The sequence below is a fragment of the Triturus cristatus genome, chromosome 8, assembly GCF_964204655.1.
Source record: "Triturus cristatus chromosome 8, aTriCri1.1, whole genome shotgun sequence".
In the NCBI taxonomy this organism is placed as follows: Eukaryota; Metazoa; Chordata; class Amphibia; order Caudata; family Salamandridae; genus Triturus; species Triturus cristatus.
The window spans coordinates 394216033-394235491 of record NC_140591.1 but is presented as its reverse complement, the minus strand read 5'-3'; the positions used below and the strand labels follow the sequence as shown (position 1 = coordinate 394235491).

At 43.3% G+C, this 19459-nt stretch overlaps 1 protein-coding gene across 2 annotated transcripts in view; it reads left to right on the top strand.

Moving 5' to 3' along the window:
• The window catches only part of PROSER1 (proline and serine rich 1), a 269213-nt gene that overhangs the window by 132796 nt on the left and 116958 nt on the right, over positions 1–19459 (top strand). For both annotated transcript variants that reach the window (XM_085621763.1, XM_085621762.1), the window contains exon 9: positions 18354–18449. In XM_085621763.1, the coding sequence (XP_085477889.1) occupies positions 18354–18449 (96 nt within the window). The remainder of the gene's footprint in view (positions 1–18353; positions 18450–19459) is intronic.

Genomic DNA, 19459 nt, shown 5'->3' with positions numbered 1-19459 from the left:
AGACATCCATTATGATCTAGAAGGAATATAGGAAATATTTTGCACATTTATTCTCATAAATTCATTAATATTCTGATCCATTGCTAGGTGGGCGTTTTCATACCTAAACATTTCATTAAGCGGGTATATATAAGGTATAAGCAGGAGTACAAAGGGAACAGATCATTGGGTCATAATTAACACACAGGTATGAGGAGAACACATATCTAATAAACATTTTCAATAGACTTTTCCAATGTTCTTTTTATGAGGGCTAGAGTATCACTTGATATACTTAGGAAGAGGGCAAAGAAGAATTTATCGATTGTTTAGCAAAATACTTCTCTTGCAGAATAAACATTACTAATGCAAATATTAAAGAAAATACAAGGATCATTACAAAAACAATCTTTGCTTGAGGGGACCAGGAGGACCAAACTGGGCCATGGGAATTGGGACGAGGAGCCGCAAAGGGCTGCTCCTTCTCAAAAATGGGACGACCAAAGGGGTACATTGCTAACAAAAAGAAGTCCTTGGGAAATTGAAGCCGCTGTACAACCAGCCAGAGGGGAGTCTTCTCCCTGTGTCCATTTGAGCCTCACAGGCAGGCTCCTATAGTTCATCCAACGGTGGAGCGGCACAACTTGCAACTAAAAAAAAATAAAATCACGGCCCAGTTTCAAGGGAAAAGCTTCTTCTTTCAGGATAGGGCAATCACCTTCCGGGGCAAATGCCCTCATTAATCCTGTCCAGTGTCTCAGGCAGTGCACCCGTTTTCTTCACTTTAATCTAACAGGCACCAAAGGCACAGCACCTGTACCCTGAACTCAAGTCCTTCCCTAACTCCTGTATTGCTCCTCTGGCACACTGCTCTTTCGTTGGGGCCACAGATTGCACCCAGTATGCCCAGGTATCTCTTGATCAACAAACAAAGGTGTAAACTTTCATTCAGTTCACAGCCAGGATTCAGGGGTGTGATGCTGAAGTACCTGAAGCAACCCTTGTTTCAAAAGGGGTCACCTCAAGCAAAAGCCTCCTTGCCATCCTGTTCGGTCTGTGACTCTCTCAGCTGGGCAACAAAAACTGGAAACACAAAGGATCAATTCTCCATTCTGATTTGTGACCTCGTCTTTCGCCCAAGACAGTGGCAGGGGTACACACTTCACATCCCAGTGCTTCCGGCCTTCTACCTTCACTGAGGTCCTAGTTGCCAGCAATGCCTGTGCTGGTTACCTTCACTTTGGCTTCAAGCTGGACTGGTGCTCACTCCTCAGGCTGGATCTGATGTCCGGGCCCCTCTGGCAATGGTTGTAGGGCAGCAAATATCTATTGGTGGACAGAACAAAAGGTCTTTAGACCAGGCATACAAATAATCTATCAACAGAGATGATAGTCTCAGAATACCTTCTCAGTCTTGGGGTACCCCATACATTAGCAAGGCACCCAAGAACCACTTCTTCTATCTAACATTGTACACTTAGGACCATGCTCTCATGTTATAGGCGCAGCGGGAAAATCTAAAACTGCTATTTTAACCGGGATTCTTTTTACATAAAGAACTAAAAAAAACTCAACGTAGTGGGTACATAAATTTCTCCAGCAGAACATGTTGTAACAAACAAACTCCTATAAAACAATATTTTCCTTCAAAAATGTTTGCTGAAGGATCACATGGGCGTCTTTCCTGACATTATAAACCTTATGCATTCTACTTTTCACGATGTGGACTATGCAACATCATTTTCAAAGGAAAAAACCCTATTCACCAGCTCTAATAAGGGCTGTCAGCTTATTTACACAGACTAACTAATAAAAGACTAGCAATGCCCTTGCAAAACTGTATGTAGCATGAGAATAACATATAGTTTCCCCTTAAAGGTCAAATAAGGGAACAGCAATCTAGACTACTCATCCTTTCATAATTTCATCAGACAGGATGGGCAGTAGTAACATGACGTATTTTTTATTCATTTTATTAATTCTAACAATTTTAAAACAGTATTGCTGAATAGCCAATTAAATGTCTCGTGACCGTTTCGTAGACAGCTTAGACAGGCTCAAAAGAGAGTGAGAAAAAGAGAGAGAACATAAATTTGCTTACCCTTAATTTGCCCAGGAGCTAACCTCCTTTCCCCCATTTCGACAGTAGGAAACCTGAAACAGGTTAACTTCTGTCGACACTATCTATCCCTATTTTTGGCAGCTTAGCACAAACAAACTTTTAGGAGGTAAATAGCACATTGAGCTAGCTAGAAAACATTAATAACCAACTACCAATTCCTTTAGCAATTGTACTAGTGTAACATGAGGGCGCATGAATGCAAACTGAATCCCATTGCCTTCTCATTGTAGTCTTGCACAGTAATCTTTAAACTAAAAGCTTTAGTGCTATATACATGGCAGAGCTTTTCTCTGCATATGACCTACAAACGCTGCTATCACTTGATAATGTTATTCAATAGGATAAACCCCACCTGCATATATCCTACACTTGTATTTTGTCTCAAGACAACAGTGATATCCCCATGTGCTCCCAAAAGAATATGCACTATTTCCTTTAGCTAATGTTACCAAAAATAGATCTGTAGTGCTTTACCCTACAATGTGATAAACAGGACTGTCACAGTGGCTCCCTGCGTGGAAATTTCACGTTCAGTAGGGCTGGTCAGTTTCTAAAAACAGACCTTGGCCTTTGACTCTTAAACCTGTTGTCCCCTGTCAGTAAGGCTATTCCATGCGGTCTTTCCAATTCAAAGCAACTCTGAAGAATTACAGCTGAAAGGCAGTCCTGTTCCGTACCTGTGGTCTAATAATTTTAAAGGTAGGATAATAATTTCTGCTGGTTTCTTTATACTTATTTTCATTTGTGTGCAGTGTGTGGTGTGCTTTCTAGCAGTTTAGAGGTCAGCTGCTTGTTCTATACTTGCATGTGTGCATTACTGAAGCCTGAGATCAGTTTGAAAACTGCCCTGAGTGGCAGAAATGCTTTTAAAAAGAAATGATGCCCAAATTCGACTTTGGTGGTAGGGGCACTGAAAAATAGATAACCTAAAATGTTTTAGCATATTAGGGACCCCCAGGGTCTTCCCTAGATAACCCAGGGGTGGGGGATCAGAAATGTATAAGGTACACCCTTAACAAGCATTTGCAATGCAACAGGTCTCGCATTTACCTGAGCATGAGCTATTGGCATTGTAAATAAAAAGGCCTTTTATTTATGTTTTGGTTTTTGAAATATAAATAAAACGCATTGTCATTTTCAATGCTAATAGCTTAAACTCGCGTAAATGTGAGACATATTGCATTGCAAATGCTTGTTGTTACCAGTCATTGGTACATGCTTTTTCATCCTTGCCTCATCTGTCGACGTTCCATTTATAACCAAAAATTATTCCACCAGTTTATCTACTCATGTTCTGTATTTTCTGTTAACTTAGCTATCTGACACATGCTGGTGATCCAACATCCTTAAAATTATTAGCTGATTTTGCTTCAACCACAACCATAAATGTTTTCTTAATGAGCATTACTAACCCTAATGCTGCCTAGGCGAGACCTAAAAAAATATGTTTTGTGGTGCTAAGAAAGCAGTTTATATTCACTTTATGCTGTGTAAAAAGCATATTTGAGGAAGGTTGTTAGCAATGTATGGTTTACCACATTTTGGAAATCAAGCATTGGTTTTGTAGCCATGAATACAAATTAGAGACTGAATATTTTTTACATTTTGCATTTTTTCCATCAGGGAGCAATCACAAGGAGGCAGTGCCACCTATCGCACCACCATAAGTTTAAGATGTGGTTATAAATATATGGATCTCGGGAAAAAGAGTGTGTGTGTGTGTGCGAGAGAGAGAGAAAGAGCGAAAGAAAGAGAGAGGGGGAGGGAGAGAGAGAGGGAGAGAGAGAGGGACAGAAAAAGTGAGAGGGATAGAAAGAGATGGAGAGAAAGAGAGAGGGGAGAGAGATAGAGAAAGAAAGAAAGAGAGAGAGGGGGAGAGAGAGAGAGAGTAGAGCGAGAGGGAATGAAAGAGAGAGAAAGAGAAAGGGAGAGAGATAGAGGGGGAGAGAGAAAGGGAGAGAGAGAGGGAAAGAGAGAGGGGGGAAAGAAAGCTAGAGTGGGAGAGAGAAATAGAGAGAGAGAAAGAGAAACATAATGAGAGAGGGAATGAAAGAGAGGGGAGAGAGAGGGAGAGAAAGAGAGGGAGAGAGAGGGAGAGAGGGGGACAGAGAAAGAGAAAAAGAGAGGGAGAGGGAGAAAGGGAGAAAGGGAGAGAAAGAGAGAGAGTGAAAGAAAGAGAGAGGGAGGGAGAGGGGAGGAGAGAGACAAAGCACAGTGGGACAGCAAGAAAGATGGAGAAAAGTCATCATGGAAGAAGCGAGGGGAGAGAGAGAGAGAGAGAGAGAGAGAGAGAGAGAGAGAGAACGAGAACGAGAACGAGAACGAACGAACATCATTTGGAATTGCTCCCAAGTGTGTTTTAAAAGGGAAAATGCAAAGGATGCTTGAGAGGTTAGCGACCAAAGTGGCCCTGCTGCGAGGAGAGCCTTGAAGTGCATGGACCCACAGTAACACACTCAACTGGTGTCAGACACGCACATAGGCCGTCGCGCCAGCGGAGGTGTCCCTGACCTGAAGGGAACCCTCTGGTCCGAGGGAGGCCCTGCGGGCCCTGGAAGTAGTGGTGGATTCTCCACAAGTCACCTCAGGGAAGCACGACAGCACTCCGTGGGGCATGACTGCCTGCCAGTGTGAACACCTCGCGCAAGCCTTTCCAGCACAGAAGCCAAGTTACGCAAGGCGCCTGTGCTGTGCCAGTCCGCGCGCTTTTACCGAGCCTGCCTTATGCGCACGCTGCTGACATATTCCAAACTGGTGCGTTTCCATGTTTTGTTGCCTCCCGGTGACAAACACCGGATGCAACAAACATTTCTAAACGGCGCTCGTCTGCGGCTACACAAGCCGTGGCCGCGCTCAGCGCCTGTGCCACGGAGGCCGTCAGTCAGTGGAAGCCACCGGCCCTGAGCGGGCCAGGAATGCGGCAGCCGAGCTCATTGTGCGCCACAATGGGCGCGGGCCCCCACCCCCGGGCACCGCGCTTTACTTTCAAGTCTATTGTCAGAGCAGCCGGGACAAAGCTTCCCCTGCAGCTAGACAAAATATGTGGGCCAAGGAACAGAGCTCTTCTGTCCGGCTTCACGCAATGAAAGGTGCAGCGCTGGGATTCCAGGCGCCGTGACGTGCACCCGCTCCCACGGCGGGGCCACCTAGCTCTACACACGTCCGTCAATATTCACTCTTCGTGTGAAAAAGCACGACCGCTCTTTCTGGATAAGTTTTACCGGCGCGATAGAGGCGTTTCCACACTACAGGCGGCGCCTGGTATCCGAAGTGAAACACAGTAAGAATACTCTTGAAGTAATGGGACTTCCTTAAATGCATCAAAACTCACTTCTGACCAGGCCAGATCTGCTATGCTATGGCAGCCAACAAAACATGTTCATGTGTTTATAAAGCATGTATTACTTACAAATGATATTTCCCAAACATACTCCCTTGATTGTTTGCTATTTGTTTCCGGAGGCATGTTCATGAACAACAAACCAGCAACAGAAACACAATTTACAATTCTGCGTGTAAGAAGTTACTTCTTTGTGGGATGTAACTATTTTGAGGCTTTACAAATTAATCTTAAGAACATTTTCTTCTCTAAAACGTAGCCAAAAAAATACGCTTTTAGAGCTTGTTAAAGTGCGGCCGCGAAAGTGAAAGTGATCAAACATCAAAGCGGCCGAGCGGCCGCGAAAGTGAAAGACAACGAGTGCTTTCAGGCTGCCAAATGGTGCGCGCGCCCGGAGCACATGCACTGTAGTTGGCGGCCTGAAAGCACTCGTTTGCACTTCCAAAAGTGCTTACTATAAGTCTCGCCAGAGCAGCGCTAAAGCGCTGTCTCAGGCGAGACCTAAAAATGAGTTTTTAGACTCCTGGGTAAAGTGAAATTTCACTCCCTACATTGTTAAGTGCTACTTAAATCCAGCTTTGATGCTAGGAGCTTATATTTTTCACAGTATGATTATTCGACATTACAAAGAAAAAACAATTTAGTGCAACTATTTTTAATAATTTTTTTTCATATAGTCACGTTTAAAAAAATAAAATAATTATCACCAACCCTTTTGATGTTTCCACATATGAAAAGCAAGCCTCATTCCTTCCCTTTTGCCTTTAAATGCATTTATTTATAACACTAAACACAGAAGTTTTACTTAAACCTAAAATAGCTTGTGTCACTTTTTAAAGAACAGTAGTAATTTAACATCAGAACCACAGATGTGCTTATTAAAAAGGCAACAAGAAAGAAAATCCCTACTTTTAATCCTTTCACTGTTATCCAAAATAATGAAACTGTCTTTTCTTAACTTTTAAAAATCAGCAGTTTTTAATGCACGCTTTCAAACCATGTTTGCACTAACTTAAGATCTAGTTGACCCAACATTTTTCCGTGTGGCTTGTGACCTCGAATAGCCATGTGTTATTTACTCAGCTGTGCTCTTTACGACCAGCAGGTGTCAACTTAAGCTTTTTCCGGAGAAAGCCCCTTTTACTGTATTGTAATGTCCTGAAAAAGTTTAATCTCCTTTTGGTGTGTCAGACAGCTTCTCCTCAGTGAGACAGCTTAAACACAGCTGTTTGAAAGCTCTTTTCCTGGTGCAGGAAATTTAAGCACGGTTCAATCTATTTAAAAGTCAGGCATTGCAAGCCAGTCAATATCTATCGTTCTGAATGTTTGTAGAAAAGAGGTGCTTTTATTTCACCAGCAACTAATTACTCAGATAATGTGAATTCCTTTTAATATCTAATACAATGTATCTAAGGAGAATGCTGTAACATTTTATATTGAGTCTAGGTGTGTAAAGCTCACAATTTCGTGTTTTCTTCCTTTCTATGAGGCCTATTGTATTCCTATTGATTGTGAATTATAATTTATCTTTACCATTGTGACAATTTGCACATCCAGACTTTGTCACTATTTAACTTCCAATGTGCTATTTAGCATATGTTACAACATTAATTTCTTGAATTTTAAAATGTAATTCTTTCAATTACATTTTCATAACAGAATAACAACAACAACGCAATTGAGCTTATTCCAAACATTTTCAACAAGGGAGTCATACACTCAGAATACACAACACTGCTTGTTTAAAGCAAGCCATTCTCACACAAAAAACATAGTCTGCTTACTGAAACAAGTACTGTCAAGCATGTCAGTCCACTACCACATACAACAACAAAAATTAACCCACAAATCAACACTTAGGACAAAGCAAGAGACAGCCCACAGACTGTACTCGAACCAGACCATTTGTAAATACTAATTGTAAGTCATATTTACAAAAAGAGCTCTAAAAATAAAAACTTACAGAAATTACACCAAGAGAAATAGACAGCCAAAAGACTGCTATATTAAAAACCCAGGTGCAAGCCTCAGACCTTTTTCAAAAATACACCAAAATTCTAGTTTGGCTGGCAGAACACTCAAAAGCGCTCTGCATATCACCACTTATGAATGTTACTAAGTGCACAGATCCGGATCCTTTGTATAGATATATTTGGTTCCATGATGTACTAGTCACCAGGGAAGAAATACAATTTTTTTTAATATACCTAAACCTATTTAGGTATCCCCTCTGGGGGGAGTCAGCTGAGTACTTTCAAGATTCACATTGGTACCTCCAAGAAAGCAGCACATTCTACGAAGTGCGCTTAAAACAAGCATGCCAAGAATGTTGTAAGATATAAAATATTATACACAAAGTAGCACTTAACTCAAAGTGTGCCGTTCAAGTTTTCAAAGTTTCTCATTACCTGCCTATGCAAATTGCAATTTGCATATTTCCAAACAAGTCAACATTTTGGCCAAACAAGCAAACAAATGTCGACGACCTTACCAAGCACAAATTGCCAGCCTCTCACTGCCAAGTTCTGAGTGACCTAACGGTCGTTTTAGAATACTCACGCCAAAGAAGGTCTCAGCCAGGAGCGGCTAACACCTGGAGGACCAGAGCAGGGAAACCAGAACCACATGGATCTGCAAAGACAAAGAATCCGTGCGCAGGGTACCTCCTCAATAGATTCCTGCCCTGTCCTCCTCAGTAGATTCCTGTCTCCTGTCAAGACCACTCCCTTGGATAGCTGCTTCTCCGATCAGGTCCACGTTGGTGCCATTTGAAGAAATAAAAACCTTTCTAGGGGTTCACTGATACACCTGGTCCTTTAAACCAACAAAGAAGAGATTGGCACGGAAGCTGTAATATAAAAATAATGCATTTATTAACCTCACATGAGGGAGACTGTGTCATACAGTACCCTCAGGCCACTGTAGGAGACAGTCTAAGGAGTGCAGAGAACAGGGGCCTTTTATACCCACACAGGGACTCAAAAGGAGGCGGTACAAGTACACATGAGAAGAGTTGCACACATAGATGGCCATACAGAAAATGCACAGTCAACAAGTAGGAGGAGTAATGAGTTGCTGACATCAGTTAGAACAGCCTGACAGTTACAGTCTAAGGCAGGTGCATGAGCAGCTACAGACTCTTCTGAGCATGTGCAAGGCTCTGGCTCAGTGCTGAAAGAGTTAACTATATCACATGACACAAGCAGAATACAAGGGCAGTCAACAGTGAAGAGGGAGAAAGTATATGGCGAGCACATAGCTAACTAAAATGGCTGCCACAAACAAAATGGCTTCAGCAGATGCTAACAGCTATTGCAGCTAGTTTTCCACACATGGAGGTAATTTATCTGTACCATAAATAAACGTGCAGAAATTGCCAGCTCTTTTAGGGGGCCATGCAAGTCTCCCGCCAGTCATCATTGTCATCGAAATCCTCCACCCATCCAACCCACTTCTGGCGAAGGGAGTCAAAGATATCTGGAGCATGGATAATCAATGTGCAGTAGATTTGAGGTATCACTCCTTTTTCCAGCCGCACCCCATCAATACCTTGAGTCCAATGGTCTGTATTCTGCGAGTTGTGTGCTGGAGGGAAGATGTATCACCAGAGCATGTCTTAGCTGGAGAAAACGAAAGAACTGCGTAATTGCCAGGGCAAACTGTTCCTGTAACTCTTGGCAGGACATCAGCGTAGTCCATTTGTAAATGTCTCCCAAATATGTGATGTCTATCTGGTCCCATTGGTGGAATCCCTTTAGGACAGATAGTTGGTGGAGCCATGCGCACCAGCACAGGGGTGTGTGCTCAGTTAGCCTATGTCCCAGCAAATCTGACGCAGTGCCACTCTCCAGCATTGTATCGCTACCTGGGTTCTCAAGGGCATCCCCTTAGACACTGGGTTTCCATAAAGACCACCAAACAGTCCTTGAAAGCCTATTGCATGAAGCTCCAGGTGATATGCCGGGTTGCCCCATCCCCCTGTGAACCATTCATTAACAGATACCAATTGCATCTTCAAGTAGTTTGCATATATGTCGGAGACCCATAGTCCCCCATCAAAGGGAGAATTCATTGCCACCCAAAAGGCCACCCTGTGTCGTTTCCCAGCCCAGATAAAGGAGGTTAGCTTAGACGTCGGGGAGTAGAACCATTGACTTGGTATGGGGTACGGTAAGTTTGCTAAGATATATGTGCCGGGGGGAGGCACATCATTTAAAAACTGCATTGTGCCTCATTGGATATAGTTGCAGTCATTGCTATTGAAGGAGGTCGTGGTCCAGGGAGGCAGTCAGGCCCTGGAGATTGAATTTCCAAGCCAAGTCCAGCGAGTGAGATATATGGACTCGCAGGTACTTTAATGTGTTACGCCACAGTGGAATAGTTGGGCACCAACAACAGCCTTCTGCTTCGCCCCTCACCTTTACCAGTACAGATTTTGCCAGGTTAATAAGGAGGCCGGAAGCTATGCCATATATGCGAATGATCTCCAGGCATCGGGGGCCAGAGCTCGGAGCATCCCAGAGAAATAGCAAAGCATCATCTGCATAGAGTGCCACTCGATCTTCAAATCCCCTTCCCCATCTCCACCCACTGACCTGTGCGTCTCAGTGTAGAAGGCACACCAATCGCTAAAGTGAATAGTAATATGGAGAGTGGACACCCTTGACGTGTCCCTTATCAGATCGAAAAGGGTGCCGATAGTATGACGTTGACCAAGACCTGTGCTCTATGGTTATGATAAACCATCTTCCGAAATCTTGGTCCTAGGCAGGCTCCCATCAGAACGGCATCCAAAAATTCCCAGGAAAGAGTATCAAAAGCTTTGGTGAAATCTACTTAGAGAAGGGCTACATTACCGTCCACCATTTGTGTTTAGGAGAGGGCCACTTGTTCTCGTCAGATGGAATGACGCGTACTTCTTCCCGTCATGAACTGTAATTGTTTTGAATGGATGAGATGGGCAAGGGTGCGCGTCAGACGAACTGCCAGGATTTTGGCAAAGATCTTAATGTCCGCATTGATGAGGGAGATTGGCCGGTATGAAGTGCTCTGGTCTCGCTCTTTTTGTTGGATCTTAGCACGCCATTTGATATTGTCTCTAGCTCCAGCCTGGTGAAAAGATTGTTGCTTGGCCTTGAAGATTTAACTCTGGCTTGGTTTGTATCCTTTCTAAAAGATTGTTCGGTTCAAGTTTTTCATTCAGTGCCAGGTCCGAAACACAAGCTTTAACCTCAGGCGTCGCTCTGGGTTCTGTGTTGAGCCCATGCTGTTTAACGTTTATGTCTGTCCTTTGGCGGATGAAGTGGAGAGTTGTGGCTTGACCCTTTTTTCTTATGCAGATTTCACACAGATCATCCTTACCTTGTCACCTGCACAGTATCATGGACCTTCGGATCTTAACCTGGGCTTGAGTTGCATCTCCTCATGAATGATTAAAAACTCAATCAAGCACAATGGTGAAAAAACTGAGGTCATGAATCTGGGCAAGAGCTCTTCTCTTTGGGGCCTGCAACATTGAGCAGAATCTCTAGGGGCTCGGCCTACTCCTTCCCAGAAGTTTAAAAATCTGGGGTTCCTTCTGAATGGTAAGTTATCTATGAAGCCTCAAGTGGCCTAGGTGACTGCCACTTGTTTTGTGGTGCTCAAGTGGCTGAAAAAGATCATTTGGATAATCCCCCTCATCATCCCAAAGCACTGATTCAAGCCCTAACCTTCTATACACTGGGTAATGGCAATGTGCTATGCCTAGCATCCAATAAAACTACAATTCTTCAGCTGCAGATAGTGCAGGACGCAGCCGCTAGGTTATTCTACCGACTTCCTAAATCTGCTTGGGTCACCTATCTTTTTAATGAGCTGCAGTGACTCACGATTTCCAAACGCATTAAATCTAAAGCTTTATGCTACATGCTCAAGGCTAAGGCAGGAGTTGCTCTGCGCTACATTCAGGATTTGACGGTGCCTTATCACCCCTCTCAGTCCTTGAGAGCTCTGAACCGCGCTCTGTTCAGTGTGCCTAGGTTCAGCTTGGCTCGCATGAAAAGGCGTTCCTTTGCATCCTTAGGCCCGAAACTCTGGAGTGCCCGTCCAGAGTCGCTGAGAAACTGTATGTCACTGCTTGCTTTCTGTAAAGGCCTGAAGACCTGGCTTTTCTAATCTGATGCTCCTTCGCAGCCCTCCCAGCTCCCTTGCGTCGGGAAACCCGGTGGGGTAGCTACGGGGATTATACATGTCAATGATAAATTTCAACTAATGGTGAGGTAGAGCAACCTGCATGCTCGTACGAGGCTTAGAGGCGAAATGAGGTTTACATGGGGTGTTGGAAATGTTGGGGAAAGGCAGAATCAGATGTTAATCCTTTCACCTCTCTTTTTCCATCCTTAAGACAAAGTGTAGTGCCCCACAATTCCTGTCATTTTGATTTCTAGCTCCTCTTCTCAAAGGAGGTTTGAAATGTGGCTGACCCTTCGACTTTTCTGTCTGTCTCTGAAAGAGTCCGGTTACATTATGTAACCATATTTCACGACCGTAAATGAAAGGTTTCCCTAGAGTCCCGTGTGTGTGTGGTTGTTTGAACAGTTCTAGAGTGCATTCAGCCCACATGTGCTGTTGAAAGTTAATGGGATGGGAGCGGCGTTTGAAAGCTATACATCCAAGATTTAGGTTCAGTCTCTGGGGCGATATATGGCCAGATGAATAGGGGTAGGCATCAGGAAAGGGATATTACTTGCTGTAATGCTGACATTTAAGTTGCCTGAAAATATGATGATGCACAACAATTGGTTCTGTCGGGTGAGAACAATTTCTTTGTGTTTTTATATATTTAGAAAAGTTATTGAAGTACACATAACAAATGAACACACACAAAGAAAGACAGAGTGTATATTAGTCTAAAAGAAGGCGGAATTAAACAAGGCGGTATTTTACTGTATGTTTTAAACATATATTAAAATACCGCCTTGTTTGAGAATAATATACACTCTTTGTCTTTCTTTGTGTGTGTTCATTCGTTATGTGTACTTCAATAACTTTTCTAAATATATAAAACCACAAAGAAATTGTTCTCACCCGACAGAACCAATTGTTGTGTATAGTGCATATGCCTAGGTTCTGAGGGATACTGGGTTACCCCATTACTTTGCATATTGAAAATATGATGAGGCACGATATGGATTGATACATGGTGACCGAGAAATCCATCTACGAGTCCAGGGGATAATCAAAAAAATGGACACAAGTCTGGGGACAGTGGAACTCTTACAGAGGGGAGATTTGTGCACCGCCACGGACCAGAGAGGATGTCACTGAGGGTCTGGAGGCTGTATGACAAGGTCACTATCTAGTTATTGTGCTAGGTGCTCCAGGAGAGGGGAGAGGGCAGAGCCTGTCCGTTGTATGAACCGCCCTGACTGCAAATGTGTTGTTTTTGTAACCTGCCTTTTTCTTCTTCTTCTTAATAAAGTTTAAAATATATATATATATATATATATATTCTAGAAATTGGAAGGGTGTTAGTAAAATATGCTATGAAGTGTGTCAGACGTTCCATGTGAGCTGTTACTTCTAGTAATTGAAAACATTAAATCTTAATCAGAATATGTTCCATTAAAGAAAGATTAAATGAAATGTAATTGCCGGTGAGCGCCTTAATATTGTACAAATAGGCACTCACTTCTATGGTGCTCCTATTTATTGGGAACTGCTGCCATCTTGTGTCAGGACTGAAAATGTCTTTTCCTAAACCTATTTTTAGTTGTCTCCTTTAGACTGTGGACATTGCATCAACCAATTGCTTGCCTTTCTTGTAAGTCATCTATCCCTGCCTGTTATGTGATTCCTTCCCTTCCTCTCCGTGTGTTTCTCCCTCCTTGGAGCAAAGCTTCTTTACCACAGTTATCAGATGACTAATGTTTAAGTTTTAGCCTTAGCCTTACATGGGTATGACCGATTCAGTTACAGTGTTGTTTTATAACCTGTATTAGAAACTGAGGATCGTCATTCACTCAGATTTGTGTAAGTCATTTATTTTCCCTTCAAAAGAATAATATCTAAGGCATATTTAAAACGAAATCTCATATCAAGCATCGAAAATCTGGAATATGTACGGAGTATCTTACTCTCAATCCCAACTTGCTTCCCTTCAAGAACAAGCATTTACAATGCAACGGTCTCGGCATTGTTAAAGTTAGAGCTATTGGCATTGCTCATGACAATGCCGTTTCTTTAAATGTTTTAAACTCAAAAACATAAACAAAAATAATGTCATGAGCAATGCCAATAGCTCTAATTTTACCAATGCCGAGACCATTGCATTGTAAATGCTTGTTCCTCCAGCTGACGGATCCGGTGAGTTTGCAGAGAGGGGAAAGCCGAGCGGAATCCTGGCTCACACACGCACACAGCCCTCCCTGCCTCCCTCCCGCATCCCTCTCCCCCCACCCCTCCTCTACACCCTCCCCTCCGTCCCCCAACATCAGCAGAGAAGTAAATCCCACACTTGGGAAGCCTGACACCAGCTCTGAGATGCAGGCTCAGGTCTTAGCTCCAGAGTGTGGAATAAAATAAATGAACGCACACATAAATATATGCATTTGTAAGTGCAGGTATGCGTGCGTCCATACCCTGCATGTCCGCGCGCGTGGACATGATTATATTGCTGCTGTGTGTGTGTGTGCGTGCTCACACACGCTGACGTAAAGCTACGTGTCTGTGTCTGTAGGCGTTAGATTGTATACAATAAGTATACATATATGCATTGTACACTACTCTGAAGGTAAGTGGGCAGATATGCAGGCTGGTAGCTAGAGATGACGACAGGAAGGTAGATGAGACTTGGTCAGAAAGGCAGTCAGGCCGGTAGGTGGGTAGATGGGTAGGCAGGGTGGCTGGTAGGGAGGCACATACTGATGGGAAGGTAGGTAGGTGAAGACATAAACAGCTAGTGCGGGCAGGCAGACAGGTGGGTAGATAGAAAGGGGGAGGCTGGCAGGCAGGGCACTAGGTAGGTAGAGGTAGGTGTATACGTAGGCAGATAGTGATGCCTGCAGGATTCTATGGGGAGACAGGCAGGGAGGTCTGCAAGTGGGCAGTCAGGTAGATGGATATGTACACAGAGGCAGGTAGACGGGTAGGGAGGCATGTTGGCAGCTAGGGGATCAGGCAGACTGTAGGTGGCCTACCGGGGGAACTGATGGAAAAAAGAAACAACTAAGCATGTGCAATAAGAACAACAAAATGCATGGCTAAGAATACCCAGTCAGCGTCCACATGAGTTGGTAACCAGTTTTCACACGAATCAGCTCTTCTGAGTAAATAACTTACCTGGAATGAGATATTAATTAAAAACAGAATATTTTCCATCTTTCCACCCAGAACTGGACTTTAGTAGTGCAGCAGGCGGTATATAGTATAGGCATACACTATCATTTTACGAGGCCCAAGTGACATTTCCTGTTTGCTGCGTAATTCTGTGTTACGCTTGTTATGTAACATCCTCGAAATTACTCTATATGCCACATCGCATATTTAGCGAGATTGCACAGGAACAACGTGGACAATCAGAATGGACGCGCCTGCTGTTTGGAGCAGTTGTATTTATTTTGTATTTATTTTTGCGCGCGAAATATCCTTGTCACGTCTAAAACGGATGCGATGTCGCGTTTTATGCTACGCAGGGTTTGTGTTTCAGTAATCACACAGAATATTTTGCCTGAAATTATGCAAAAACAAAGTATGCTAATTTCGCACTTCCACTACATTTTACTTTAGAACAGCGAAATCCTTCAAGGAAGGATGAAAACTTCACCTAGAGGGCTTGTTAGCAACAATAATATGCAAAGCTTAATTTTTAAAGATTTGTAAATATATAAAAGGTTCCTTTGTGAGAGATTTGCAGTGGTGCCTAATGATCCACCGACTTGTGAATGTTTATAGACGCTAAATATTGATAGATCGGCACATATTATGCGCGTGCTGCAGGCGCGTCAGTGTTTTCTTGAATGTGTGTAGGAAGCCTTTGTAAATACAGTATATATGCACGCATTTACATATACATTATATAGCTATATGTCAATGCACCTGAATACACAGAAACCTGTATGCATGTCTATATAAAGATTGCCTTGAAGTATACGTGGAGGAGACGACGAGTTCTGTTTTCCCAAGACAGTATTCAGTGCATAATCGATATGGCCACTTCCTGATTTTTGGGCAACCTTCCAGAGTGAGGGGGGGGGGGGGGGAGCTGAGGTTATGTGAAAAGGAAGGATAAAAAGAATGAACGAAGCAAATGGCCCGCATGGGAAGCGAAGGTTCGGAGAGAGAGAGGAGAGAGGAGAGAAAGGCCAAGGCAGAGAGAGCACGAAATAGCTAATAGGTAGGTAGGTAGGTAGGTTTAGGAAACGAGCGACTGGGTATGCAGAGAGAAAAAACAGGCACAGAGCCGAGAGAGATAAATTGTCAACCACAGTGGTGGGAAAGACATTGAGACAGAGGGATGGGGAAGTAAATGTGACTGGAAGGCAGAGGGAGAGTGAATGAGATAAGGAATGAGAAAGAAAAGGAACCAGATGAGCGGAAGAGATATATAGAAGGGAAAGAAAGCTAGCTAAAAGCTTGGAAACAGGGCGAGAGCGGCCTATAGATGCGGCGAGAAAGAGTACACACAGAAAGAGGTGGGTCGAGAAAAGGAGAGGGTTAAATAGGAAAGACGGGGGGAGGGATAGAACGAGGCAGGGCTTGTGTGGCTTGGATCATTTTGTCTTCCCACTTATCTCCGAGCCGGAGAGCCGTCCCTCTCCCGCTCTGTCTCCACGGTTCTGTTTTTTAATCATCCACAGCGAAACAGGAGACAAGAAGGGTCGGAGAAAAGCGACGAAGCTCATTGGTAGCTCAATGAAGTCACCCTCCCTGTAACCGAGGCACTGGATGCCTAAAATCCAAGGTCTGATGCTGCGCATGTGACTCAATACGTCGCATCAGCTGCCACACATTTCCTTCCCCCTTCCTTTCCATTTCGTGCCGCAGCTTTGTTTTACCGCTGTGCTTGCCTGATCCTAACGTGGACGCCCGTTTACATCCTAGAGAGGAAATGCGGACCCTACGTGTGCCGTCACGTGCTGTCTGTATGTTGTTTCTGTGTATTTTTTCTACCCAGCGAATATCATTTATGTCACAAGCTTGGAATACTAATTTAATAACGTCATCGTGTCTTGGCACTGTCCGCCTGCCAACTAGATCTTGCTGAAGCCCAGAGCTGCTTTGTCTTGTAAAAGGCGGACATTCCACGCGCACTTAGCTGTCGAGCTGCTGTTTTCACGATGCAAACTAAATATGTTTACTTTCATTACTATTTTTGTTTTTGTGTATACAGCAGGGGGAGAGGATGCCAGGAACACCGCCGCCTTTCTCCGAGGCAGAGCAAAAATGCCTCGGAGAAACAGCGTCCTTTTCGGATTCGGGGGGGCGTGTTTGTCTTTTCTCTCCTCCAGCCATTGGCTGGAGGAGAGAATGAGACTTTCTTTAAAAAACACGCCCCCCGATCCGAAAAGGACGGGGCATGATTGGAGTGACGGGACCTCTTCTCCAATGGCTGGCCAGCATTTACTAGGCCAGCCAATGGAGAACAGGGAAGAAGAGGGGCGGGTGCAAGCCCCTCTTCTCAAAGACATTAAATCTCCGGACTTCCGGTCTGCCGACCGGATGGTCCCGAGACCTAAAAAACACAAATGAGTGACTTTTACATTTTTAAATACTTATCTGAATGACTAACGTTACCACCTTGCACCCGGCTAATTTTCTTATTGCTTCTCTTCTATTTCTCCCATTTTGAATATGACTCCACCCATAGTAACTTTTCCCCACTATTGTATGCTTTTTTCTTTCTCCATATGCTATCAGGCACTTATTTGTTTTATTTTTTTATCTTATGGCATCTTTAGTAACTATTTGCCAGTGTGTATGATTATTTGTAACAAAAAAGCTTGTTTAGGGACCCTCACACACCCTTTTAGTGTCATGCTATTCTGGTTGGTGGAAATGCATCCCTTTTGTCACACTCACTCAAAGGGTACCTGGCCCCATGTTACCTATTTAGGCCACCAATTCACCCGTGAGAATAGGGTAAATTGGTGGCCTAAATAGGTAATATGGTGGTGTGGTACCCTAGGAATGAGTGTGACAACAGGGACGTGCTTGCACCAACCAGTACATGATGCTAATATACATCCATTAGGGCATTAATACGTGCTAGAAAAACCTTGAGACTGGCAAGGAGGCCTGCCTCGATATGTTTTGTGGTATATGTGTGTCCACTGACTGACAATAGGAGACTTAAAATCTTTATCCCATTCATACTTCGTCGTGTGGTATAAAGGTATCAGTGGTGGAACCATCAGATGGGTACTGCAGTGGGAAAGAAACCAGCAGAAATGTTGATTTTTGAAGAGTTTGCTTTGTAACAACAATCTCAGGTCGACCCAAGGACAATGGGGTTAGTACTTTTAGAAAAATAGCATCAGTGTCTTCAGTAGAGGAAAATTTGTTAGAGAACCTTACACGGTGTCATACTGCGTGAACAAACTGACTCCAGACTTCTTTGCCTCTATCGTTTGGATCTAAAAGTATATTGTGAGACGTATTGAAGTCACAGGACTGTTCGTCCATGTGAGATTTTGCTGGTAATGGGTGTAGCAATGAGACAAGAGTTGGCAATCCTATGAAAGGCCTGCTACACCCAAATGTGAATATCATTGCTTTTGAGGAAGTTGTTTCTAGTGCTACTGAGAGATGTCAGCAGTGCGCATCGGTTGATGATGAGATTAGGCATACAGGTTATAATCAAATGTTTCTGTATAGCAACAGTTCATTATTTCGAATGCAAACAAATAATCACCGGTTTTTGTGTTTGTTTAGGTGCATACAACAATGCAGGCTTGGTTCCTTTAGCCAACGTTATAGCCCCAGGCATACCACCTCCAACTCAGTACCTTTCCAATCAAAGTACATCAGGTAATAAAGTGCAAATGCATCTGATAAAAAAATACAAAATTGGTTTAAAACAATTATTGCAATGTGTTAATTCTATGATATTGTCATTATATTTGTCTATTATCTTGATAAAGCAATCATAGGTTTGCCGTTTAATATTTTCTATTTGGAAGTATTCATTCAAATGTGCTGACTTGTCAGATATGTATATTTAAGACTTTTATTTTTGTGTTTCAGCCATGTCCATAGCCTCCTTAGTCAGGGAGATTTAGAAACCATACCATAAAAAATCAATTCTTGTGAGGGCCACTGGCACTTTGTGGCCACCTTGTCCATTTGTTTGACATTCAGAGTGACCCTTTTTCTCCGAGTGGACTGTACACCATAGCATATTCTGTTTTTGTGCTGCTTACCAATAGAGCACAAGGCGTTAATAAACTAGAAGTTCTTCAGTCATTTTCTCAGTCGTAGCAAAACAGGGTTTCTGCCCTCCCGCTAGGGTCAGACTGGATATTGTTGGTGGCATTTTTTGAGATGCTAGTCCAATTTACAGGTCTCTTTACCTATTTGCATGGTAGAGGGGTTTTACTCTGCCCCCTCTCATTAAAATTCACTACAAGTGAGTTCCTTCTATTCCCCACATGTATATGGTGTGTTCAAGTTGTAGCATTAATCTTGTCATGCATGCAACACACAATGGTGGATCCCTGCAAACAAAAATCACCATTCTGAATATTGAATGTCCGCTGGCCTATGCCTTGGAAATACTTCAACATTTTCACTCTTATTTGTTTTTTATCTTCAGTACAAATCAACACCAGAACCCTACCTGAACACAAAAGACTCGCCCAAACCAGTTTGACCATCCACGTGGGAAAGTTTGTATTTCCACCAGCCCGTGTGTAGGGTCACTGGAAATCAGTAGAGATAGTCTGTACTATTTTGCTAGGTATCAGCATTTCTTTGACTAGTAGTGCCTTTCAAACCCCTCCTGTTTTGTCCTCAGAGAACGTCTATGAAGATGCTCACAA